The sequence below is a fragment of the Mesoplodon bidens genome (genome assembly GCF_964165515.1).
Source record: "Mesoplodon bidens genome assembly, chromosome: 16".
NCBI classification, from domain to species: Eukaryota; Metazoa; Chordata; class Mammalia; order Artiodactyla; family Ziphiidae; genus Mesoplodon; species Mesoplodon bidens.
The window spans coordinates 41864192-41891250 of NC_138173.1; the positions used below are offsets into that span (position 1 = coordinate 41864192).

General features: G+C 36.1%; 1 protein-coding gene across 2 annotated transcripts in view; it reads right to left on the bottom strand.

Moving 5' to 3' along the window:
- STK3 (serine/threonine kinase 3) overlaps window positions 1–27059 on the bottom strand; it is a 303272-nt gene that overhangs the window by 79999 nt on the left and 196214 nt on the right. For both annotated transcript variants that reach the window (XM_081258763.1, XM_081258764.1), the window contains exon 9: window positions 6874–7066. In XM_081258763.1, the coding sequence (XP_081114889.1) occupies window positions 6874–7066 (193 nt within the window). The remainder of the gene's footprint in view (window positions 1–6873; window positions 7067–27059) is intronic.

Sequence of the window (27059 nt, forward strand, 5' to 3'; positions counted from 1 at the left end):
TCCGCGTGTCCTGAAGTCCATTCTCTACATCTGCATTTTTATTCCTGTCCTGCTCCTAGGTTCATAAGAACCATTCTTTCTTTTCTTTTTTTAGATAACGTATATATGTGTTAGCATACAGTATTTTTTGTTCTTTTTCTGACTTACTTCACTCTGTATGACAGATTCTAGGTCCATCCACTTCACTACAAATAACTCAGTTTCGCTTCTTTTTATGGCTGAGTAATATTCCTTGTATATATGTGCCACATCTTCATTATCCATTCATCTCTCGATGGACACCTAGGTTGCTTCCATGTCCTGGCTATTGTAAATAGTGCTGCAATGAACATTGGGATGCATGTGTCTTTTGGAATTATGGTTTTCTCTGGGTATATGCCCAGTAGTGGGATTGCTGGGTCAAATGGTAATTCTATTTTTAGTTTTTTAAAGAACTTCCATACTGTTCTCCATAGTGGCTGTATCAATTTACATTCCCACCAACAGTGCAAGAGGGTTCCCTTTTCTCCACACCCTCTCCAGCATTTATTGTTTGTAGATTTTTTGATGATGGCCATTCTGACTGGTGTGCGGTGATACCTCATTGTAGTTTTGATTTGTGTTTCTCTAATGATTAGTGATGTTGAGCATCCTTTCATGTGTTTGTTGGCAATCTGTATAACTTCTTTGGAAAAATGTCTATTTAGACCTTCCGCCCATTTTTGGATTGGGTTGTTTGTTTTTTTGATATTGAGCTGCATGAGCTGCTTGTATATTTCCGAAATTAATCCTTTCTCAGTTGCTTTCTTTGCAAATACTTTCTCCTATGCTGAGGGTTGTCGTTTGTACTTGTTTATGGTTTCCTTTGCTGTGCAAAAGCTTTTAAGTTTCATTAGGTCCCATTTGTTTATTTTTATTTCCATTTCTCTAGGAGGTGGGTCAAAAAGGATCTTGCTGTGATTTATATCATAGAGTGTTCTGCCTATGTTTTCCTCTAAGAGTTTTATAGTGTCTGGTCTTACATTTAGGTCTTGAATCCATTTTGAGTTTATTTTTGTGTATGGTGTTAGGCAGTGTTCTAATTTCATTATTTTACAGGTAGCTGTCCAGTTGCTCAGCACCACTTATTGAAGAGGCTGTCTTTTCTTCATTGTATATTCTTGCCTCCTTTATCAAAAAATAAGGTGACCATATGTGTGTGGGTATATCTGTGGGCTTTCTATCCTGTTCCATTGAACTATATTTCTCTTTTTGTGCCAGTAGCATACTGCCTTGATTACTGTAGCTTTGTAGTATAGTCTGAAGTCAGGGAGCCTGATTCATCCAGCTGCATTTTTCTTTCTCAAGATTGCTTTGGCTATTCAGGGTCTTTTGTGTTTCCATACAAATTGTGAAATTTTTTGTTCTAGTTCTGTGAAAAATGCCATTGGTAGTTTTTTTTGTGTGTGTGTGGTACGCGGGCCTCTCACTGTTGTGGCCTCTCCTGTTGCGGAGCACAGGCTCTGGACGTGCAGGCTCAGCAGCCATGGCTCATGGTCCTAGCCGCTCCGTGGCATGTGCGATCTTCCTGGACTGGGGCACGAACCCGTGTCCCCTGCATCGGCAGGCAGACTCTCAACCACTGCGCCACCAGGGAAGCCCCCCATTGGTAGTTTGATAGGGATTGCATTGAAACTGTAGATTGCTTTGGGTACTATAGTCATTTTCACAATGTTGATTCTTCCAATCCAAGAACACGGTATATGTCTTCATTGGTTTGTATCATCTTTAATTTCTTTCATCAGTGTCTTATGGTTTTCTGCATACAGGTCTTTTGTCTCCTTAGGTAGGTTTATTCCTAGGTATTTTATTCTTTTTGTTGCAACGGTGAATGGGAGTGTTTCCTTAATTACTCTTTCAGATTTTTCATCATTAGTGTATAGGAATGCAAGAGATTTCTGTGCATTAATTTTGTATCCTGCTACTTTACCAAATTCATTGATTAGCTCTAGTAGTTTCCTGGTAGTGTCTTTAGGATTCTCTATGTATAGTATCACGTCATCTGCAAACAGTGACAGCCTTACTTCTTTTCCAATCTGGATTCCTTTTATTTCATTATCTTCTCTGACTGCTGTGGCTAGAACTTCCAAAACTATGTTGAATAATAGTGGTGAGAGTGGGCAACCTTGTCTTACTCCTGATCTTAGTGGAAATGCTTTCAGTTTTTCACCATTGAGGACGATGCTGGCTGTGGGTTTGTCATATATGGCCTTTATTATGTTGAGCAAAGTCCCCTCTAAGCCTACTTTCTGGAGGGTTTTTATCACAAATGGGTGTTGAATTTTGTTGAAAGCTTTCTCTGCATCGATTGAGATGATCATATGGTTTTTCCCCTTCAATTTGTTAATATGGTGTATCACATTGATTGATTTGCATATATTGAAGAATCCTTGCATTACTGGGATAAACCCCACTTGATCATGGTGTATGATCCTTTTAATGTGCTGTTGGATTCTGTTTGCTAGTATTTTGTTGTGGATTTTTGCATCTATGTTCTTCAGTGATATTGGCCTGTAGTTTTCTTTTTCTGTGACATCTTTGCCTGATTTTGGTATCAGGGAGATGGTGGCCTCATAGAATGAGTTTGGGAGAGTTCCTCCCTCTGCTATATTTTGGAAGAGTTTGAGAAGCATAGGTGTTAGCTCTCCTCTAAATGTTTGCTAGAATTCGCCTGTGAAGCCATCTGGTCCTGGGCTTTTATTCGTTGGAAGATTTTTAATCACAGTTTCAATTTCACAATTTTTTTTTGTGATTAGTCTGTTCATATTTTCTATTTCTTCCTGGTTCAGTCTCAGAAGGTTGCGCTTTTCTAAGAATTTGTCCATTTCTTCCAGGTTGTCCATTTTATTGGCATATAGTTGCTTGCAGTAATATCTCATGATGCTTTGTATTTCTGCAGTGTCAGTTGTTACTTTTCCATCTTCACTTCTAATTCTATTGATTTGAGTCTTCTCCCTTATTTTCTTGATGAGTCTGGCTACCAATCCAGCTCCAGCTCTGAAAGGCTAGAAAGTTCCACCATAGAAACAGAGCAGATCTGAACAAGATAAAAGGCCCCAGTTTTTTCTTTGTTGAAACAATTGCTCTTCCAGAGTTACCCACAAAGAAATAATCTCTACTAACTCATCAATTTAATGACAATGGATTCCTGACCTGGTCCTAATCTATTCCTTCAGGATAAAAAATCCTAAATGTTGATTTCCTTAATGACAACCAACCTGCTTATACCTCATAATTCCAACTGGCCTAGACTAGTCTGGATAAAGTATAATATTTAAGGAAGTAGGGTTCCATGTATAAATATTGGCTGATGCCAGATTGTGAAAGACCTGGGTTACCAAGCTGAAACCTGGACATTACATGAGTAATAAGATCACAAGGAAATGGGAATGGGAAGAGAGGGAGTGGGAGAGAGATGGTAAAAATAATGGCATCATCCCTGAAAATAAGTTTGGAGAGTTCTTTGGACATGCTCGCCAGGTCTATGCCCATTTTGTAAAAAATAGATCAAATATAAAATATTTCTTGTCATTTTACTCCAGTTCCCTTCAAAAGCTCTTTTAATAATTTTGCTTCCTAGGCACTTCCATGGTGGCGCAGTGGTTAAGAATCCACCTGCCAATGCAGGGGACATGGGTTCGAGCCCTGACCTGGGAAGATCCCACATGCCACAGAGCAACTAAGCCCGTGCACCACAACTACTGAGCCTGCGCTCTAGAGCCCACGAGCCACAACTACTGAGCCCGTGAGCCACAACTACTGCAGCCTGCATACCTAGAGCCTGTGCCCCACAACAAAGAGAAGCCCACCAACACAAAGAGCAGCCCCCACTCGCCGCAACTAGAGAAAGCCCATGCACAGCAACGAAGACCCAACACAGCCAAAAAATAAATAAATTAATTAATTTTTAAAAATAATAATAATTTTGCTTCCTAGAGTCAAATCACCACACTTTTCAGAGGTAAGGAAAACAGGTCTGTAATTTCTAGCTTCACAGATAAAGGTATAAAAAAGTATGCAAACATAATTTAAACTGACAAAAATATTAAATCAGGCAACTCTTTTGAAACTCCAAAGGAAAAGGTGATGGAAAACAGAATATTCAGCACACAGTATAACATTCTAGAAATTTTAGAAAATTAAAAATAATAATATGCTATAATCTTTTAGGGAACAAAAAAATATATAAAATCTTTTTAGGGAAGAAAAATGCTAAAGACACATTAGCAAATGGGGCTTCCACTAATGTAACATAACCTAAGAGCTCATACCAATGCATCTAAGACATTTTAAAGAAGATTTAGATCATGAGGAAACACAAAACTAAAACTAAAAGTAATTATGTGGTTTCACAGAAAGTAAGTTCTGCCTCAATAACTTCTTTACCCTCTATACTATTGCTATACTACAGTATGACAAAACCTGGGGAATTACACTAACATCATTTGGTTTGATTTTTGGGAACATGGAAGTCCCACATTATAACAGAATGATGTCTAAATGGTGGAAACTTAAAATACAAGGGAAGTTGTCTCATGGGATTTAAAACTTGCTAAAGCATATAAAACAACCATAGGGGGCTTCCCTGGCGGCGCAGTGGTTGAGAGTCTGCCTGCCGATGCAGGGGACGTGGGTTCGTGTCCCGGTCTGGGAAGATCCCACATGCCGCGGAGCGGCTGGGCCCATGAGCCATTGCCGCTGAGCCTGCGCGTCCAGAACCTGTGCTCCGCAACGGGAGAGGCCACAGCAGTGAGAGGCCTGTATACCGCAAAACAAACAAACAAACAAAAAACAACAACCACAGGGAACTCTACTTAATGCACTGTAGGGTCCTAAACGGAGAGGATATATGTATATGTATGGCTGATTCATTTTGCTGTGCAGTAGAAGCTAACACAACATTGTAAAGCAGCTATAGTCCAATAAAAAATAATTAGAAAAATAAAAATAAAATAAATAAAGCATATAAAACAACTACATAAACCACTATCTGCTCATTTTAAAAATGAGCTTTCAATAAAATCTCTGTGACCAAAAAAATCATACTTAGGACATAAAATTATGACATAAATTGAATGATTTCTGTGGCTGTTGAAGCTGAAAGTCATTACATGAAATATGTGGAAATCTGTGCTGTAATTTTAAAGCATGAGGTCTGGTAAATCATTATCACATATCTCTTCCTTGAAATATAACAATCTAACATGAATTCGATTCCATAAATACTCATTTTTTAAACCACTGTTTAAATGCTGATGTTCAACTATATTGACTACATGGAAAAAGTTGTTTATGTAGTTTCATAGGAAACTCAGTAGCTCTCTAAAGATAGAACAAAGCACTCAGTGATCTTCTAACTGGTCTGTTAAGAGTCATAAAACTTGACTAAAAGAATTTTATCAGCTGTGGAAAAGTGATGCTACATGCTGATGGGAAATGTGTTGTAAATGATCTTATCTGTCTTTCTGATCTGCAAGGCATATGACTTGTACCCTAACACTAGCTAGCTTTGGAGGCCACAAGACCATTCAGTGTAGTTGGGTGAGCATGTAACGGATGCAGAAGCCCTATTCTAGTAATATGCCCAGCTAGGAATCCAAGTCTTAGACTGCTTTTCAGGGCAAAGGCTCAAGAAACCTATCAGCGTGGGAGATAAAAAAAAATTCACATCCCTCTCCTCCTTCCCACCCAGGATTAACTATGTGGCAATCTGTTTTCATCTTGTGCTTCGGCCCTCTCTTTCAAAGTATACAACCATAATGGGCTATGCATACTAAGAAATGTGAAGAAAGCAACGGCAGTGAGCCAAATGGCTTGAAGCTATGAGGTAAGACTTATCAAGCAGACTCACAGGGAGAGTAGCAAAAAGAAAGGGGTAGGCAAAAAGAAAGCAAAAATGTCAGAGAGGAAATTCCTACCTATATCCATTTTACCCTATCAGCAAATCACTTGACTCTTTATAACTTTCTAGGCTCTACAATGCAAGAAGTCACGTATTACTGCTTTTGTGCCATGGAGAAGTAGTTCTGTGTAGTGAAAAACAGCTTTGTGCTTAGACTTTGACATTGACCATACATGACTAGAGTGGTAGGGGGAAGAAAAAGGTCATTAGGTATCAGGAGGTAATTAATCTGCTTTTGCCTATAACTGAAAAATCACAATGTCCTTCATTGTTAACTGCAATCTTAAAGAGCCATATTTATACAAAAAGAAATGCTAGCCTGTGAAAGTATCTCTGTCTTCATCACTCTGTAAGCAACGGAGATCAGAGAGAACGCCTTAATCGTCATTTCAGCCCTGCAGCGCCCCTGGCACTGTGCCTAGCACACGACAAGCAGTAGTAAACATGCACTGAACTGAATTTTCTGCATGAGTATCCCTGTCTCTTGATTCTTCTTTCTAGTGTTTCTTCTTTTCCCACCTTAGCCCTTATTTCTTCCCTTGGCTTGCTTCCCTCTGTCACTGCAGCTTAACTGATAACTTAGACAACATGAAATAATATTATGTTATATTATTTGGAAAAGAATTTTAGGTTCATGTTTTTAATTGGAAAAGTAAATGTTAGGAACGCTATCTTTTTATCTCAAAAAATACTTTACAAATTAAATTATGGGTTAGTATCCTTCAACAGAAAAAAGTTCCATAACACTAAGTTAAAGATGTGCTACTTTCTGCTATATTAAAAGAATTTTTGAAAATTCACTTGTGCCATATTCCTTTCACTGTTAAATAAAGCCAAGAAACAAAATTTTCCACAACTGGCTATAACAAGCAACACAGAACTATCCTGGTTTCTATAGAAGTATACTCTCAAAACAGAAAATTAATATTCAATGGGAAAAAAAAGCCACATACTTTTCATAGTTCCATCTTCTTCTTCCTCATCCTCACTGTTTATAACCATGGTCCCCAAGTCAGATTCTAACATTGTGCTATTATGTTCAATCATGGTCTGGGCCCCTTCACTCATCGTGCTTGTAGCCCTCATGGTGCCCACGCTTTCCGAGCTAGTCTTCACCATGGTGTGGGAGTCCAGCTCATCTTCATCCTGCAAACAAAACACTGCAGTGAAGGAAGACTTTTCTAACATAGATGGATATCTTACAATACTATGAACATATTATATTTTCATAGTGAAAAATACTACTATCACTACTAATTTTAATGTAAGGACATAAATACAGTGTTATCATAAGACCCAAAAGTTATCCAAAATAACCTAAAGGTTTAAGTAATTAAAGATCAAGCAACAGAAATTGTTTGATGAAATAGCAGGCTGCTAGTTGTTCTCAAAATAAGGATTAAGACAGGAAGATTATTAACAAAGAATATATAACAAAATAAACAAAAGAGAGCACATGAAAGACAGAACATGTTGGCACTATTATAACAGCTTTAACAATGTTTATAACTTTGTACAAAAGCCATTAGCTTTTTAAAAATTATAAATATACATAACATAAAATTTACCATTTTAATCATTTTTCATTGCACAGTTCTGTGGCATTAAGTACATTCACAGTGCTGTCCAAGTTGTCCAATCATCATCAATACCCTTTTCGAGAAATTTTTCATTATCTCCAACAGAAATTCTGTACCCATCAAAAACTAACTCCTTATTACTTCCTTCACCCAATCACTGGTAACCTCTAATCTACTTTCTGTTACTATGAACTCACCTATTCTAGGTACCTCAAAAAAGTAGAAGCATGCCTTTTGCATCTTTTGTGTCTGGTTTATTTCACTTAGCATGTTTTCAAGGTTCATCCGTGTTGTACCAGATGTCAGAATCTCATTCCTTTTTAAGACTGAATGATATTCCATTGCATGTACACACACACACACACACACACACACACACACCTACACCTTTTGTTTACCCATTCATTTGTTAATGGACATTAAGGTGTTTACACCTTTTGGTTATTATGAATAATGTTCTGAACACTGGTATATAAGTATCTATAGATAGATGGTCCCCGACTTATGATGGTCTGACTTAGGATTTTTCAATGTTACAAGAGTACAAACGAGATACACATTCAGTAGAAACCGTACTTTGAATTTTGAACTTTTCCTGGGCTAGCAATATGCAGTACGATACTCTCGTGATGCTGGGCAACAGCAGCAAGCTGCAGCTCCGTCAGCCACGTGATCAGGGATGTAAACAACCCATACGTTTACAACAATTCTGTACCCATACAACCATTCTGTGCTTCACTTTCAGTATAGTATTCAAGGAATTACATGAGATTCCACACTGTTATAAAATAGGCTTTGTGTTCAATGATTTTGTCAAACTGTAGGTTAATTTAAGTGTTCTGAGCACATTTAAGGTAGGCTAGACTAAGCTATGTTTTTCGGCAGGTTAGGTGTATTAAATACATTTTCAACTTAACGATATTTTCAACTAAAGATGAGCTTATCGGGATGTAACCCCATCATAATTTAAGGAAGATCTGTATTTGAGTCCCTGCTTTCAATTCTTTTGGGTGTATGCCTAGAAGTGCAATTTATATCAAATGGTAATTCTCAATTTTGGGGGGAACTGTCAAAACGTTTTCCACATTGGCCACACCATTTTATATTCCAACAGTGTACAGGGTTCCAACTTATCCACATCCTCACCAACACTTGTTATTTTCCCTTTTTTTTTTCTTTTTGAGAACAGACATCCTAATGGTTGTGTGGTATCTCATTGTGGTTTGATTTGCATTTCCCTAATAACTAGTGATATTGCGCATCTTTTCATGTGCTTATTGGCCACTTGTGTATCTTCTTTGGAGAAATGTCTATTCAACTCCTTTGCCCATTGTTGTTATAGACTGTTTTTTGTTGTCGTTGAGCTGAAGAAGTTCACTTTATGTTCTGGATATTAATCGCTTATCAGATATATGATTTGCAAATATTACTCTCCATTCTGTAGGTTGTCTTTTCACTCTCTTGATAGTTTCTTTGATACACAAAAGCTTTTCATTTTGATGAACTCCAATTTACCTATTTTTTCTCTTTTGTTGCCTATGCTTTTGTTGTCATATCCTAGCCATTGGCTTTTTTTTTTTTTGCGGTACGCGGGCCTCTCACTGTTGTGGTCTCTCCCGTTGTGAAGCACAGGCTCCGGACGTGCAGGCCCAGCAGCCATGGCTCACGGGCCCAGCCGCTCCGCAGCATGTGGGATCTTCCCAGACCGGGGCACGAACCCATGTCCCCTGCATCGGCAGGCAGACTCTCAACCACTGCGCCACCAGGGAAGCCCGCCATTGGCTTTTAAATGTAAATTCACAGAAGAATCAAGTCAGTAATATAAGTATGAACCAAAAAATACTCTTTAGAATGTTCACCAAAAGATAAACTGGAATAGGGCCATAAAACTAAACTAACAAATTCTGTTTGAGAAACCAAGCAATGTGCTATTTAGAAAAACTTGATCATGTACTGAAATTAATTTATATCTATTCCACTTTAAGTAGAAACAAACAAACAAATCTAAGTTCTGACAGAGGTCAAAATGCAAATATTGGAGAACAGGAACATCCATGTTGTTCTCAGCTCTTTGACAGCCCTCCTCATCCTCAACCTACAGGATAAATTCAGCATTATATCTTCTGCTCTTCTTTCATGAGCTTCTCTTCTTTTAGACTTCTTCATTCTTATGCATTCAACTATCTAATATATTGAGGACTCCCAAATCCTGACATCTTTCTGACTTTACTTACTACTTAAATGCTTAATGATGTTTAAAACTCAACATTCTCAAACGAGATCATTTCATCCATCTCCTTGGCCCCCTCCAGTCTGCCTCCATCCCTGACAATAACCACTACAAAGCACAGTCATCTTCATTAGCTAACTGAGAGTAAAACTGCAATGTCTTTTGGGAGTTATTTTCTTTCATACCCTATATACTATCAGTCAACAAGTTCTTCTTCAAAAAATTCTCTCTCAGCTCCATCTCTTCTTTTCCATTCCCACTGCTACTGAGTATATTCCTCCTTACCTCATGCCTGAGTTACTGCAGGAAGAGCACCCTGACCTCCTAGAATCAGACAGATGTTAGTTCAAATCCTGGCTCAACTCACTTAGTAGCCTTAAGACCTTTAGGAAACCTATTTAAACTCTCTGAACTTTAGTTTCTTTCATTGGTGTCATGATGATTAAGTGAGAAAACGTATGTAAACTGCTTGCATGCCATAGGAATAAGGTAGTTTTACCCCTTCTTCAAAGTATACATACTATACCAATCTTTCTTGAATACTACTTGTATTATAATATTCTTCTACTGAAGAATCTATAATGGCTCCCAGTTCTTGCCTGCATTGAAAGCTAAACAAAGCTGCCTAGATTTTAATGTCCTCTATGTTATCTTATTTTATATGGCCAATCCTATTTTCCCATTGTTCCCAGATCATTCAATAGAGTCAGGCTGACCTCAACTGAGTCTCCAGCTGCCATAAACCCATATGCTCATTAAAGACTTCATCTTTGCTCACATCACATCTCCTTTTCTACCCAGGATGCTCTTTCCTCTCTAATTCATTTTAATTAATCCTATCTAGTTGCAGATACCTTTATGGCAAATTCAGTCTTTATTAATTATCCTCTTTTCCAAACTTCTAGAATTTATAAAGCCTGCATTACACACTTTTGCATTTAAATTATGATCTCATATCGTAACTGTTTCATAAAATCTTTTATAAATGTAAGCACCTATGGAGAAGAGTGCCTTATAGTACTTCTGAATCTACTATAGTGTTTCATTCAGTAGTCCACACACAGTAAGCATTCATTTATATATTTACTTTATCACAGAATTATAAAATCATGAACCTTTAATAATTCAACCCCTCATTTTATACATAAAAAACCGAGGCCCACAGAAAGTAAGAGACTTCCCCAAGGTCACACACCTACTTAAAAGTGGAGCTGGGACTAAGAAACTAGTTCCTTTATTTCTTAACCCATTATCCCACCAAGTACATATACGTTACTTACATTTAAATTTTGATCTACTTGAATGCTTAAGTTAGAGGTGCAGGTTTACAGTTTTAAAAGCTTATGTCACCAGCTCCTATGCCCAAAGAGTCCCATACAAATTACTTGGTCCATCCTAGTCACAGCCACTGTCTTCTCTTGGACTATTAGAACAGCCTCCTAGCAGTTTTCACTGTTTCCCCTCTTGCCCCTGTTAGTCTCCCACATAACAGGCAGATGGATCCTTTCAAAAGACAAATCACATCATGTTACACTCCTGCTCAAAACCCTGCATTTGGCTTCCCATCACACTTACATTAAAGCCCAAAATCTTTATAATGGCCAAATGTGATCTGGCCCAGTAATATCTGCCAATCCTATCTCCTATCACATTCCTTCTCACTCACCAAGTTCCAGCCAGGCTGGCCTCCTTTGCTATTTCTTGTGCATTCTAAGCATGTTCCTCCTTGGGCTTTTAAATTGGCTGTTCTCTCAGCCTAGAATGCTCTTCTTTAAGACAGTTTTATTTTTTGCTTAACTCAGGTCTCCACTTAGATGCTAACCTCCTTAGTGATGCTTATTCTGACCACCAATCCAAAATTGAAGTCCCCACCAAACTTTTATCCTTCTATATTCTTCATAGCCTGTACCTGGTTTTTCTACCAGCATAATATAAGTTTGATAAAGGCAAAGAAAGCTTCTTTTTCACAGATGAACCCTCAATGCTTAGAACACCTGGCATATATTAGGTACTTGATAAAAATTTATTTAATAAATGAAGCAATTCATATTTTTACCTAATTCATTCAACAAGCATTTATTGTAAACTTATAATATGTCAAGGAGTGAACCAGGCATTGGAGATACAAAGATGAATAAGAAACGGTTTTGCTCCATTTTTGTTTTTTTAAGAAGTCTGAAGTCTAAGAAAACTGACATGTGAACAATAAATTACAAGGCAATTTGTTAAACGCTGTAAGGAAAGTGTTGGCAAAGTACAATGGGAGTACCAAAAGTACAGCCTCTGACTCCACCTCTGTCAAATGAAGAAAGCCTCACAGGGGACACTGCCCTTAAATTAGGTCTTAAAGGATGAGAAGACTATAACACTTAATATATATATATACACAAGTGGGGGTGCTTTATATTACAACTTCTTTTTACAACAGAACTACACTTAGACATCCCTTCTCAGCTTAGACACCCCGAGACTGAATTAGGTGTCATACTTTTGTATGGCTATAGCACCTTGTGCTTATGCCTATCATACACTTATTACACAATACTCTAATTGTCTGTACACTTGACTTGTCCAAATCTATTAAACAGACTCTAAAAGCTATTATAAGGGCAGTAACCAGATCTTGTTAACAGTTATATTCCTGGTATCCAGTACAAAGCCTTATTCTCATTACATAATCTATTATATTAATGTTAAAGCCCTCATTATGAGTTAGTGCTAAAGCATAGAATGTTATGCAAGGTTTTATTGTAGAACTTTATTTAAACCAACTAACTATTTAAAACATAAAATGGCTATTAAAGAAACTTCGGGAGGGAAAATAATACTGTTAATTAGAATTATTCAATTGATCACTTATCAAATAATGATAAAATAGTTATCATCAATGAGTTAAAAACACTATACTAAGGGCTTTTTGTAGGTCACCCCTATTTAATCCTTTTATTAATTCTGTGAGATATTATTGTCTCCGTTGTGTAAATGATGAACCTGCAGTTCAAATGGGTTTAATAATTTGTCCAAGGTCATATAACAGATAAGTGGAAGGGCAAGGATTCTAACCAGGCTGTTTGATTCTAAAGCCCAATATCTAACTTCCAATTGTATAAGGCTTCTGAATTTTAAATTATTTCTCAACTCTAGTTTAATTTATATGACAGGTTAGCTAGAGCATGCTTCATTTTGCTAAGTTAAGAGATGAAGAAACTGACATACACATAAGTAAACTAATTTGCACTTGGTCAAAAAGCTAATAAAAATGGTTTTCCTCTTTTCACTAGACTCCACTAAGGAGGGAGGAAAAAAGTTGATTTTCTATCAGTTCTTTTCAAAAATCTACTGCTAATTTAATACCTTATTTTATCGTGGTTCCAAGCCAGTTAATTCCCAAAACACTAAATCTGTTTTTATATGTGTGAGTCATTTATCTCTTATCCTTATAAGATTCAGTGCTGTGGCCGTTAAATTTAACAAGAAACATAACATCTGGTTAGTGTGAAATAATACTTTAAAATTTTTCTGTATTCTATATTAGACTTGAATCTATGCTGGGATAATGAAGCTTGTGCCTCCGGATGCACATAACTGGCTTAATCTATAAAATTATAAAAACACTAAATCAAGTTTGGAAGGGATCGTTTTCACTGCATATTATTTTCACTTCCATAATCACTTTGCTAAAGGATGCTAAACCAATCTACAAATTGACAGTAAAAAAAAAGACAGTAATGAAAAAAAATAATGAGCACTCAATTCACTAATGAGAGGGTGGCATCCAAACAGTAATTACTAAAGTATGGAAGGAATGAAAAGTTCTTTTTTATGAAATTAGCAAATCAAACACTAGAAATTTGGTGATGGTGTTGAAAACTTTTCAGTAACACTTTTTACTTTTTTAAATCATTAACTCAAATTATTCTTAATATTTTAGATGATTGTTAAAATTTCCATTTGACACTTTAACATTTTCATAATAAAACAGTTATTTATAATGTTTTTCCAAAGTTATACTTCATTTATATATACTCTGTTACTCCTTACAAGAGAAAAGCAGAAGAAAAACATGTTGATACTTTATAGAAAAAGGTCTGCAGAGCAGATGCTTCCCCACTGTAGAAAGCGGCCAATTCCAGTAAGGAATACAATAGCATTTTCAATCAAGTGGTCATCATGTGCCAGGAATGCAAAACAGAGTACTGACGATAATCCAGGCTATGAATCATAAAATCCACATGGAATACAAATATTTGAAAACATCATTAGGAAATCCTACTCCACTGCTAAGACAGATTTATGCTATAACAGTCTGAGAAATAATCAGAGCCTTTGCACTAGGTATCTTTACATTTGCAATATCTACCACCTTAAAGGATTTTCTAAATATTCAGCTACTATCTGATTGATTTAAAAGATATTAACAGAAACATTTTAGAAAGTATTTGTCATTTCTAACATTAATGAGATAAGACTATTCTTAGATAAATAGGTGTCTTTTTAATTTGAAATATTCTATTTTCTCTTCCTGAAATGATATTAAATACTTCTTTATTACCTATACAATTACATAACAGTACATTATCAATACAGAACAGTGATCTTAGTGACACTGATTCAATTAGACACTCCTATTGGGTATGCCTTCTACTACAGCATGAAAAAATCTATTTTTCAGGAAAAAAAATGAATGTTTAAGACACATAAGTGAACCAATTATACAAAAAGTTGCAATATTATAGTGGTCTAGGTATCTGTAAAACGTTTTAGAGGCGCTAATCAGGGATGGCACTGACAGCAAAGAATAATGTAACAAAACATACTACAAATACAAAACTGAGCTTTCAAGATAGTAGAGGAAATCTCCAAGAGCCTCAAACAACTAGGTACTAGAGTGAGAATAAGCTAAATCCGACCTTAGGGCTGCCATAGGGGCATGTGATGATGGGGGTGCGATGGTGATGGGTTATCCATTTTAATGGATAAAGGAAGGCAAGAGTCTTTGGGTTCTCTCCAAAGTAGAACTGAAATTCTTACATAAAATTGGGAATCTTGAAAGTCTACATCCTCAGTGAAAGGACAGACAAGAAAAAATGTACTCACAGGTAAGGGAGATGACATATAAACTTGTCTGCCTCACCTGGGCTATAGATAAAGATGAGGAATGGATATGGTGGGGGGTTTTCCCTTTAGGATGTACAGACATGGGTTTGGGTTTTCTAACATTACCCACATGGTCTGGGGAACCCCATGCTGAGAAATTAGTTGAATGCAGTCTCAGTATGGAAGAACCCCAGGTGCCTGATGAAAACAAATTAAAATCCACCCTAAAGGGACTCATACTCAACCTTCAACCCAAGACTCACATCATTCTCAGAGATAAAATTCAACTAAACTTGAGCTTACAGAAAGACAAAGAATAAACAAGCTGCCAAGATGGATGGAAAAAAAAACAGAATTAAGACTCACTTGCTCCTTAGAATTAAATTACTCCCCTTGGACAGCTGGATCTTTCTAAGATAAAAATTTCTAGGACCAAAATGAGGAAAGAGTAGACAGTGGCACCCTAGATTGGGAAAAACAAGCACAAAGGTAGAAATATTATGGCTGGAAGGGAAAGCGTTAAGTGAGCTGGGCTGCATTAAGGAATGGCCTACAGGTTACAGAGTGCTTTAAACGCTGGGAGCCAGCATGCGCTGCTTGGCAGAGTGATGGGAACCTTGCAAACTAAGGGGTGAACTGGAGAAGGAGACTGAAGAAAGAGAGCCTGGAATCAGAAGGTTTATTACTGAAATCTAGATTTGAGGTGATTAGAATCTGCGCTGAAAAGGTCCTATACAAACCGGTTTAAATGACAAGTCCGATCTAAAAGAAATCATGAAAGAAGGAACAACATATTCTAGAAACTTTCTGGACATCAAATACAATGAATCAAAAATAACTACAATATTCTGGACCTAAAGAGGCCAAACTGACTCTAAAGAGAAAACTGTAAAAGATTCTAATCTGAGTAGATGAAGACAGAAAATAAAATAGATAATGCCAGTTACTGATAACCAAAAAATGACTTAATGGAATTTGCCACTTTAGCACATGATAAAGGCACTGAATTCTAATGATTAATTTGTGGGGGAAAGAGTCAAATAAGAGTCAACGCAGTCCAGCAGTTAAGAATCCGCCTTCCAACGCAGGGGACGCAGGTTTGATCCCTGATCCAGGAACTAAGATCCCACATGCCTGTGCACTCTAGAGCTCACATGCAGCAACAACTGAGCCTGTGTGCTCTGTGCGCCACAACTAGAGAGAAGCCCACGTCCCGCAATGAAGGATCCTGCATGCCACAACAGACCCCATGTGCCGCAACTAAGACCCAATGCAGCCAAATAAATAAATAAAATATATAATAAAAAATTTTTTTTAAAGAAATCAACATGGCATGTGCAGTGCAACTTCAAGGAAATGAGCATAAAATTGGGGAAACCTGTGGCAGGTTTTACTTTTCTCCCCATGCAGAACTAAATCAGGTCTTGGTGGTTGTGCTCACATGCTAACCTGTGTCAGTAAGTAAATTTTAATAATTCTTGAGTTAGAAAAGGCAAAAAACAAAGGGAACCATTGTACATTTGCTTGTGTGCCTCACATCATGGAAGAGCCCTGTGTACCATTAAACTAAAGGCACTCTCTACTATAGCAAGGTGAAACTACTGATGTGACCCAACAGAACACTCATTATCTTTAAATTCCACTTCCAAATATGGTAAAGGATAGCACTTATCCATTGCCTCTGTTCTCAATACATCTGCAGTGTCTACTATTTCTGTGTTACAAGTGAAAGAGCCCACAGTAGAATCAACTGGTTAACTCTGGTCGCATTCAGTACCATATCCAACCCAACTGAGCTAAGAACTACTGAGAAAACATCAGAAATATTCCTTCAGACTGCCCTCCTTAAGCACTGTTGCAATGTCTGACAGGTTGAAAAAAGTAATATATTGATATTCACCAATTAAATATTACTAAGACTTACAGTATCTGGAAATCTGTACAAAGAATGAACTTCCTTCCCACCGATTTAAGTAGGTGTTCCTTCTGCTTCACTGCAAAAGCAGAAGAGCTTATACAGCTGCTGTCTTTGACATACCTATCTTTAACAAACAGAAACGTCTGCCTTCATGCATCCTAACTTTCTGCACGCTCACGGGCATGTTTTAAAGTTACATCAAAGCTTTCACGATCTCCGAAAGTCATTAACGACTTGTTCATCAGTACAACAAACCTAAACGGTGAGAAGGGTGTGGGCAGGACTTCAGAGGCTCCATGATGCAAGACTGTACAAGTTCCTGGCATTATATTAAAAGCTTCCAAACAAAAGATTGTCTTACATCCCCTGTGCACAATACTGAAATACAATAGAGTAAATTTAAAAAGTAAAAGCAACCTTAACCATGACTTCTCTTTTTTCTCTCACAGCCAAAAGCATGTCAAAGGATTAACAAAATATAAAGATTATAAAATCAAATATTTTAAAATAAAAATAACACCTTTAAAAACTGTTGTGTTGTTACAAGCAGTTTATAAAAAATCCACAAGAGGGCACCAAAGACAAAAGGCTAAAACAAATTCCATTAGTTTGTGATTTACACAGATAAAACAGGTTCATAAAATAGGTTATTTTATTTACTAACATACTATCAATACCTTTCAGAAACAGACTATTGGCCACTGATTTTTTTTAAAAACTGATATATTTTAAAATACTATAGCCACTGCCATGTTATATTTTAATATAAGCAACATTTATGTTTCTTAAGGGATATACTACATTCAGTAATCTCCCCAATGACTTGCATATAATAGCAGGAGCTCAGTGAACACTTGTTGATTCCACAAAATTGACAGAAACATACAACAGGAAATATCAAGTATTCAGATCACTGTGTCATTGCATTCTAAATTGCTTTCATATAAACAGATTTATGATTGTATAATCTTATGTTCTTAGAACAAATAGAACTATGAGCTAATTTGTCTTTGAAAATAATTTCTTTTTATTATCCTTTCTTTCTCTTACTCCTTTTCTGCTCCATTATGGTCGTGTTTAACAACAAATAGAAACTTTAATATATACTTAACAAAAGAAATCACTTGTATAAACTCAGGAATGATAACATTAAGAAATCAGCTTCCAAAACATACAGTTTAGAAGGAGACTGCCTGAATCACAATAAAATAACAATATTAATTTTAGCATGCAGTTACATTACTGAAACTCCTGATACAAATGACATTCTGGGGCAGAGAAATGCCAAGTCAGGGCAGCAAAAAACAAGCAATTGCCCCCAAAACAAAATATTTATCACACGTTTGACTTAAGCATTGCTCCACAAATACTTCAGGTACCAGTATGTACCTTATTATTTTTAAATGCAGATACTTTCTGTGTTGATGATAATCTTGTGGCACTATGCTAAATAATAAGGGGTTAAGTCAGTTAAAACCCATTATAAAGCAATTTTATACATATATTTATTGATTTCATAAATATTGATTAAATATTTATAAGTACCTACCTACTGTGTGCAAGGCAGTATGCTGAGATACAGTCTTTGTCTTTGAGAAATGTACAGGTTAGTGGAGAAAGTTAGAAAGTGGACATAAATACAGTGAGATAAGCATTCTCACAGAGCTAAACACAGATACCATAGGAGCACAGAGGAGCACTTGCCTGACCAAAGCCTTGGAGATCATGAAAAGTTCCCCCTTTCCAGAGGAATCAATGGCTGAGATGACTCCTGAAGGATAAGGAGTTAATCAGGCAAATGAGGGTGACCTTAGAAGTGGTCTAGCAGAAGCAGCAACTGATGTTTCTCTTTAGACACTTTTTGAGCAATCTCACTCTTGCTTAAGGTTTAACCACCAAATGTAGAAAGCCTGCTGATTCTCCAACTGCTTGAGCGCTCTCCCTTGGGGTTCAAAACTGCATATCCAGCTGCCTGCTACAAAATGACTTTGATGACCCACGGACACGTCAAATTAAATAAGGTCTAAAATGATCTCATCTTACCTAGAAAGTTGCCCTGTAAAGAGTACTGCTGGAGAATACTTCAGCCACAATATGATAGAGGTGGAGAGAGAATATGATGAAGTGAAGAAACAAAGGCTCTATTTTATCAAGAAGTCTGGCTATGAATAATTTGTTGTTGATTTCTTCTTTAGTTTTTTAACGGTCAAAATATAACTACATTTTTACACTGAGGAAAAAGGCCCTAGAATAAAGGGATAATGTGACTGACTGAAAAGGCCTACATAGACACAACTGTCTAGAAAATTTCAAAGATCAACAAAAACCTCCTGGAACTATATAATAAGTGAATATAGCGAAGTCAGAGGATACAAGGGCAATATAAAATATTCACTTGCTTTCTCTATACCAGGAATAAATAACTGGAATTTGAAATAAAAAAAAAATCTTTAAGGCGCGCGCGCACACACACACACACACACACACACAGAAAAACACGTTAAGTCTAAAAAAATATGTATAGAATCTGTGTGTACTGATGAGAAAAAGCAAAGATCTAAATAAACTGAGAGACAATCATGTTCACGGATTAAAAGACTCAAAATATGGTTAAGATATCATTTCTTCTTAACTTAATGTATAGCTTCAATTCAACCACAATAAAAATTCTAGCAAGCTAACATGTAATTGTCAACAAAATGATTCTAAAGATTACATGGAAAGGAAAAAGGCCTAAAACAGCCAACACAATAATGAATAAGAAAAATAGTTTGAAGACTCCAAGTTTTAGACTTCTATAAAATTACAGTAATCAAGACAGTGTAGTATTGGGAAAAGAATAGATACATGTATCAGTGATAAATCAATGGAACAGAATAGAGAGCTCAGAAACAAACCCACACAAATACAATCAACTAACTAATCTTTGAAAAGGGCACAAAGGCAACTCAATGGAGAAAGGATAATCTTTTAAACAAAGGGTGCTGGAACAACTGGATGGCCATATGAAAAAAAATACAACCTACACTTAGACCTCATGGCTTTCACAAAAATTAACTTGAAATAGATCATAGAACTTAATATAACATGCAAAACCAGAAAACTTCTGGAAGAAATCATAGGAGAAAATCTATGTTACCTTTAGTTTGGTGATGAGTTAAAGCATCAAAAGCAAGATCCATTGGAAAAAAAAACAAAACCAAAAACTGATTGGTGATATTAAAACAAAATCTACTGCTCTGTGAAAGACACCATTAGGAAAATGAAGAGACAAGCCACAGACTGAGAAAATATTTGCAAAACACTACCTTATTTTAAAGGACTTGTGTCCAAAACACATGAACAACTCCTTAAAAATAAACAGTAAGAAAACTAAAAATGGGGAAAAGTACTGAATAGACATCTTGTCAAAGAAGATACATAAATGGCAAATGAGCATATAAAAAGATGCCCAACACCTTTTGTCATTAGGAATTACAAGTTACACCAACAACAAGATACCACTAAATACTTGTTAGAATGTCTAAAATGCAAAAAAACAAACAAAAAAAAAACAAAGCAAAAACTTGACAATATTAAGCGCTGGTGAACATGCTTAGCAACAGAAATTCTCATTCACTGGTGGAAATGCAAAAATGGTGTAACACTGGAATAGAGTTTGGTAGTTTCTTACAAAGCTAAACATATCATAAGATCTACCAATTACCGTCCTAGGTATTTACCCAACTGATCTGAAAATTTACATCCACACAAAAGCTGGCATGAAAATGTTTACAGCCACTTTATTCATAATTGCCAAAAGCTAGAAATGACCAAGATGTCCTTCAACAGGTGAATGGATAAACAAATTGTGGTACATCCATGCAAAGGAATACTATTTAGTGAAAAAATGAGCTATTAAGCCACAAAAAGACATAGGTGAATCTTAAATGCATATTGTTAAGTGAAAGAAGCCAGTACTGTTTGATTCAATTACATGATATGGAAAAGGCAGAACTACAGATGGTAAACAGATGAGCAACTGCAGAGGGCTTGGGGGTAGAGGGAGAGTTTAATAGGTGTAGCATAGGGATTCTTTTGGGTGGTGAAAATATTCTGCAGGATATTGCAATGGTGAATATGTGACACCATGCATTTGTTGAAACTCATAGAAGTTTTACTATAAGGAGTGAACCTTAATGTATGCAAATTTAAAAACATATTTCAGTTGGTCAGGAGATCCCAGGATGGAATGCAGAATGTGACACACACAATCTTGGAAGTGAGTGGAATCTGTAAGACTTAAAACAAAAAGCACTGTACATAAGCACCGTGCTCTACTTGATAAAGTTGTTCCCATGGGGATATGGGTTAATTCTGAAACCACTATACATGCACACAGGAACTGAAATATTTAGCAAATGGGTGGTAGATGGAGGGAGCCAGGTTTTTCACCATTGCAGGGAGGAGTTATAAACAAGCAAGGGGAGGCAGATAGAAGGATCCATGTGGTAATGGATCAGAGTCACATCAGTATGAATCCATGTTTAGCTTAATATAGGTAAAGATGGAGATATATATATATACACACACATATATATATACATATAGATATGTGTATATACACATGTTAGCACACATACACATATACCTCCTTGCTTTGTCTACTGAGAGAGATCAATAAAGTGACAATATGCCACAGTAGCAATAAGTACATCTACAGTCCATATCTTGGTTTCTAATATCATTCTCTAATAAAGGAACTAGCTCCTAGGATTCTAGAAACTGTGGCAGGAAATATACAAACTGAATCTAGAGTATCTTACAGTGTCAGAGAGTAAGGAAGTAAGTAAAGTAAAAGCAAACCCACAATGATGGGGTTATGTCAAAGGGACAAAAGAGCCAACCATAAGAGGTTCCAATGGCCAAAGCTGGAACAATCTGAACAAGAAAATACATAAGGTAGTACTGGATTATAACCCAAAGTGTAAACTAAATAACTATGAGTCAGTGATATATATATGACTGAATAAATAAATGGAGAAAATAGACCAATCTCCTATGTAGAAGAATTCCTACATAACTTCCCACTCCTCAAGTGTGGGCTGTGTATTATGATTTCCTTCCAAAGAATACGGTATGGAAAGGAGGAAAGAGTAATTTTGTTGTGAAGAAACCTGACAAACACTACATCAGCCAGGTGATCATGGGTAACACTGACAGTGATAAGCCATGTTAACAAAATGTATTTGTGATATTGTGATATAAGAAGAAATATAGATTTGATCTGTCCCCAGTTCCTGGCACAGTACTTCTAAAACCCTTACAATTTCCTGAGTGATATGTGTGGGAGGAGCACGTTTTCTTATTCATAATAAGCCCCTTTCAGCCATGTCTGGCTTTATGCTAATAAGGTGACTCCTGGAGGATGAGGGCTGGTTGCCAGAGGAACCAACCATGTGATCAGAGGGCTGGAACTTTTAGGCCTACCCTCCTGACCTCCAGGAAGGGGAAAAGAGTTAGGGATTGAGTTAATCACCAATGGTCAATGATTTAATCAATCATATCTCTGTAAAGGAACCTCCATAAAACCCCTAAAAGAAGGGTTTTGGAGCGCTCCCAGGTTGGTGAATAGATCAAAGTGCTAGGAGACTGGCATGCCTGGAGAGGGCATGGAAGCTCCACACGTCTTCCTCATACCTTACCCTATGCATCTCTTCCATTGGTCTGTTCCTGAGTTGTATCCCATATTGGAAATAGTAAAGTGTTTTCCTGAGTTCTGGGAGCTATTCTAGAGAATTAATGAAACTGAGGAGGGAACTGTGGAACCCCTGATTTATAGCCAGTTGGTCAAAGTATGGGAGACCCAGACTTGTGACGAGCATCTGAAGTGAGGGAGGGGACAGGTTTGTGAGACTGAGTCCTTAACCTGCAGGGTCTGTGCTAACTCCAGACAGTCAGTGTCAGAATGAATTAAGCTGTAAGACACCCAATTGGTAAACTGGAGAATCGCCTGGTGTGGAAAATCCACACATTTGGTGTCAGAAGTGTTATAAGTAGAGGAAATGAGTTTTTCCTTTAATACTCTTGATATAAATGTGATGAGACTAGCCTTTACTTCTGTAGTTTCTCTCTCCAAAACCAATAACCTCAGTGTCATCGTAAGAAAAAATATCAAACAAATCCCAGTTGAGGGACATTCTACAAAACACCTAACCAGCATTTCTCAAAGTTCTCAAGGACATCAAAAACAAGGATAATCTGAGAAACTGTGACATCAAGAGGAGCCTAAGGAGACATGGTGACTAAATGTAAATGTGGTATCCTAGATGGGTCCTGAAACAGAAGAAGGACACTAGGTAAAAACTAAGTAAATCTGGATAAAATATAGACCTTAGTTGAAAACACTTATCAATACTGATTCATTAATTGTAACAAATGTACCATACTAACATAAGGTTTTAATAGGGGAAATTGGATGTGGGGTATATGGAAACTCTCTGTACTATTTTCACAATTCTTCTGTAAATATAAACGTATTCAAAAATTAAAAGTTACTTCAGAAAAAGAAATGGAAGAAATTCATTTATTTGAATAAATATTTACTAAATAAATATTTATGTCACAAAGCCCAACACGAGAATCTACAGGTCAATGGTCCTCATCTACATTAGAATCAGCTAGGGAGCTTTGAAGAAATTCTGATGCCTGGGCTTCAGCTTATATCAATTAAATCATAAATTTCTCAGAGTAAAAACCAAGCATTATTGGCTTTTCTTTTCCCCTCCAGAAGTAGACAGGTTGTTCAAATGTATAAAGAGAGAGATCAAGTGACATAGCCATTTGCTGAATATTCTACACATTATATTAAACATTATAAATCCCAAGGAATCATTTTTCCATTAGAGATAACTAAAATATCAGACTTTTAGTGATTCATGTATATAATTTTTTGTATTGACAAGAACAGAGCTCTGTACTCCATCATTTAACCAAAAAATCTGTTGGAATCTCTTTCCAGAAAAAGATATTTTAAAAATATTTAACAAATTTTAGTACATACATGCTTAAAAAAAAAAGAGAGAGAGAATGCCCTGAAGCGCATCTTATTTTTAAAAAGGCATGCTTTATTGGATAAGATTTTTTAAACTCTTACATGGCAGAAACAATGCACAGAGATTTGCTTTATACCCTACTATGAATGCTCCTTGGTAAAACAAAATGTCGTATTTGTAGAAAGTTGTTTTGAGTAGAAAGAGCAACACTCTTTAAAAAATAGTCTTTCTATAGATAATTTAGGTATTTACAGTAAACATGAACAAATATTTTTATGCTTTTTAATCAGCTCACACTAAGGATTTGGGAATATCTTCCACTGACATCCGGAAAACAAATTCTTTCTTACTATGTAATACAGTTGACCCAACTCAGCACCAAATTTATATCACATGCTCAGAAATGCCCCAAAAAGAAGATCTTTGCCATGTTTAGCAATGCTTAAACTAGCACAAAAACCTTGATATTGGGATTAACCTGCTGCAGAAATCTCTGTTTACAATTTGTTTAATTTTAAAAATCTGTACAATTACCTCAGCACCGATCAAAACATGTCAATTTGTCAAGATGTATTCTCATCAGACAAGCTTTTTCTGTAATAGGTATAAAATCAAATTCATAAGGCACTAGTTCCAATCATGTCCCATACCTTTCTTGAATAAAAAATATTTAAAGAAGTTTGTTTATAATAGTTACTTACCCAGGGCACAGGTGTACAGCACGAAAAAATTTTAAAACAACGTACCTTGAAATAGTTATCCTATAGTGTTTCCTTTTCAAAAGTCACACTAAGAGTTGATGGAAATGTCAACATAATTTTAGGTCTCAAATTTTTCTCCAACTGTAGTAAGTTGAAATATGTAGAAGTAAATTAAGTTTGGAAAAATTATAAGTTGATATTGGTATTACCCATAAATTCTCTGAAAACTGCACTCACTCAAAATGAAAAAAAGCAGGATCTACAATGGGTTCAAGTATTAATACTGAATACCAAATATAAGTATCTTCGACAATGCAGCAACTCAATATGGTGAATTTACAGCTCTAGAATTTCAAAATCAGAGAAAGAATTTGATCTATATTATTTCCAAATTTAGCACTATTAAATTTTCAATGGTCCAGTGCCAAACAGGCTCTGTGTCATATTAGGCCAGTCATTGGAAAAGGACCAATCCAGGATGGAGACTAAAGACAGCTAACAAAAAGGCCATCAATGAATACAAGCTCTCTGTATTCTTAAACTAAAAATAAATGTAGAAGTAAAACTTGGCAATGCAGACCTCCCATGATGCTGAAAAGACCATTCATCTTTGAAACAATCAAAAAAAGGAAAAAAGGAATGGGGGAAAAGTCTCAAATGAAAACAACTACTTTATCAAAATAGCCATTCAAAATCTTCTGCCATATCCTAAAAAATGTAGCCAGTCCCCAGTACCATAAATAGCAGGTATTGTCCAAATGAATCCACCAAATTGGAGCAAATACCAAAAGAAGGATCAGCCAAGTTTCATGGGCCAAAGGTAACCAAGATGAGTTACAAATGAATATAAAGGGAGGTTACAAAGCAACAACCTTAACTACACAGATGTAGGTGTAAGGCAAGCACAGAATCAATCAAATAATGGCTCATTAGTCTACAATTGTTCTCATATGGCTGGAAGGCTCAAGATTGTACCTTTGTTCCATCATTTAAAGAAAATTATTTTATAAAACTCACAGTGGTTGAGAAAAACAGAAATATCCATTTACTTTTTTTTTAATTGAAGTATAGCTGACTTACAATATATTGTGTTAGTTTCAGGTGTACATTTACTTTTATTCTCATCAACTACTAATTTGGTATGACTTGCCTTAAATTCCTAAATTTCTTGTAATGTTATCTTTTAGAAGTTTTCCCTTCCCTTCTTGGATGATTTTCATTTACAAAATGTCCAGAATAAACTATAACTGAACAGATCAAAATTTTTCTTTGAATTGTAAAACTTTATGAGTGCTCAAGGAGTTTTTAGTCATTATAACATATGAGGTTTTATAGATTTATTTGACTATCATCACATTAACAACTCAATATTTAAAATGACAATTTCAGAACACCCAAGAAAAGACAAATGACAAAAGTTTCCATTAAAATGGAGGAGTGAACACATGGGTTTATGCTTATTCCAGCAAAAACCCTCAAAAAAATACAATTTTTATTGTACAAAATTACAATAAAGGCACAGAAAAAAAATAAACTCATAAAGACAAAGAGCATGGAGGAGGAGACAACAGCAAACAGGAGATGTCAAAAAATTTGGAAGCTAGAAGAAAAAACTGGAAGCTAGAAATCACATAAATATATGTAAGTAGTAGCTATCTCAGCAGACCAAAGAAACCCAAAACTTAAGCTTGTAAGGAGAGAACTCACAAGAGGCAAGCAAATTCAGGCCCCAGAGCAGTGGGTCGTAATGTCTTTTACAGTAAAGTTCACAAGTCAACTTGTTCTACTCTTACACAGAGAGTTTCCAATAGGCAATTTTAGTGTTTCTCTCAAATACAATCATTAGATTCTTGAAGAAAACCCATAAAGTGAAAAGTTAGAGATCAAAATAAACAAGAAGGAAACAGAGACAAGGAAGAGGGAAAAAGAAAACTCAAAGTAATAATGATAATATAACAACAATGAGGAAGAAAAGGATATTTGGGAAGTTAAATATTAGCTATGGAAAAAAATACAAGGGTTAGAAGATAAACTTAGAGAGACCTCCAAGAAAGAAAAAAAGGAAGAGAAAAAAAAAACCAGAGAAGATATGATCATTGAAAGTTAAATCTAAGAGGTTTAACAAGGAAATAAAAGGAGAGTGAGAGAGAGAGATGGGTGGGGGAGGTGAGAGAGAAAGGGGGGGGACAGAAAGTGAGGGAGAGAGAGAAAAGAGAAGTTATTAAGAAATAGCAAATATAAAATTATACAGAATTGATCTTACAAGAAAACTTGAAACAAGAAAACTCTTAAATAAACAACCTAACCTTACACCTAAAGCAACCAGAGAAAGAAGAACAAACAAAACCCAAAGTTAGTAGAAAGAAATCATAAAGATAAGAGCAAAAATACATGAAATAGTGATGAAGAAAACAACAGAAAAGATCAAAACTAAAAGCTGGTTCTCTGAAAAGATAAACAAAATTGATAAACCTTTAGCCAGACTCACCAGGAAAAAAAAGGGAGAGGGCTCAAATCAATAAAATTAGAAATGAAAAAGGAGAAGTTACAACTGACACCAAAGAAATACAAAGGCTTAC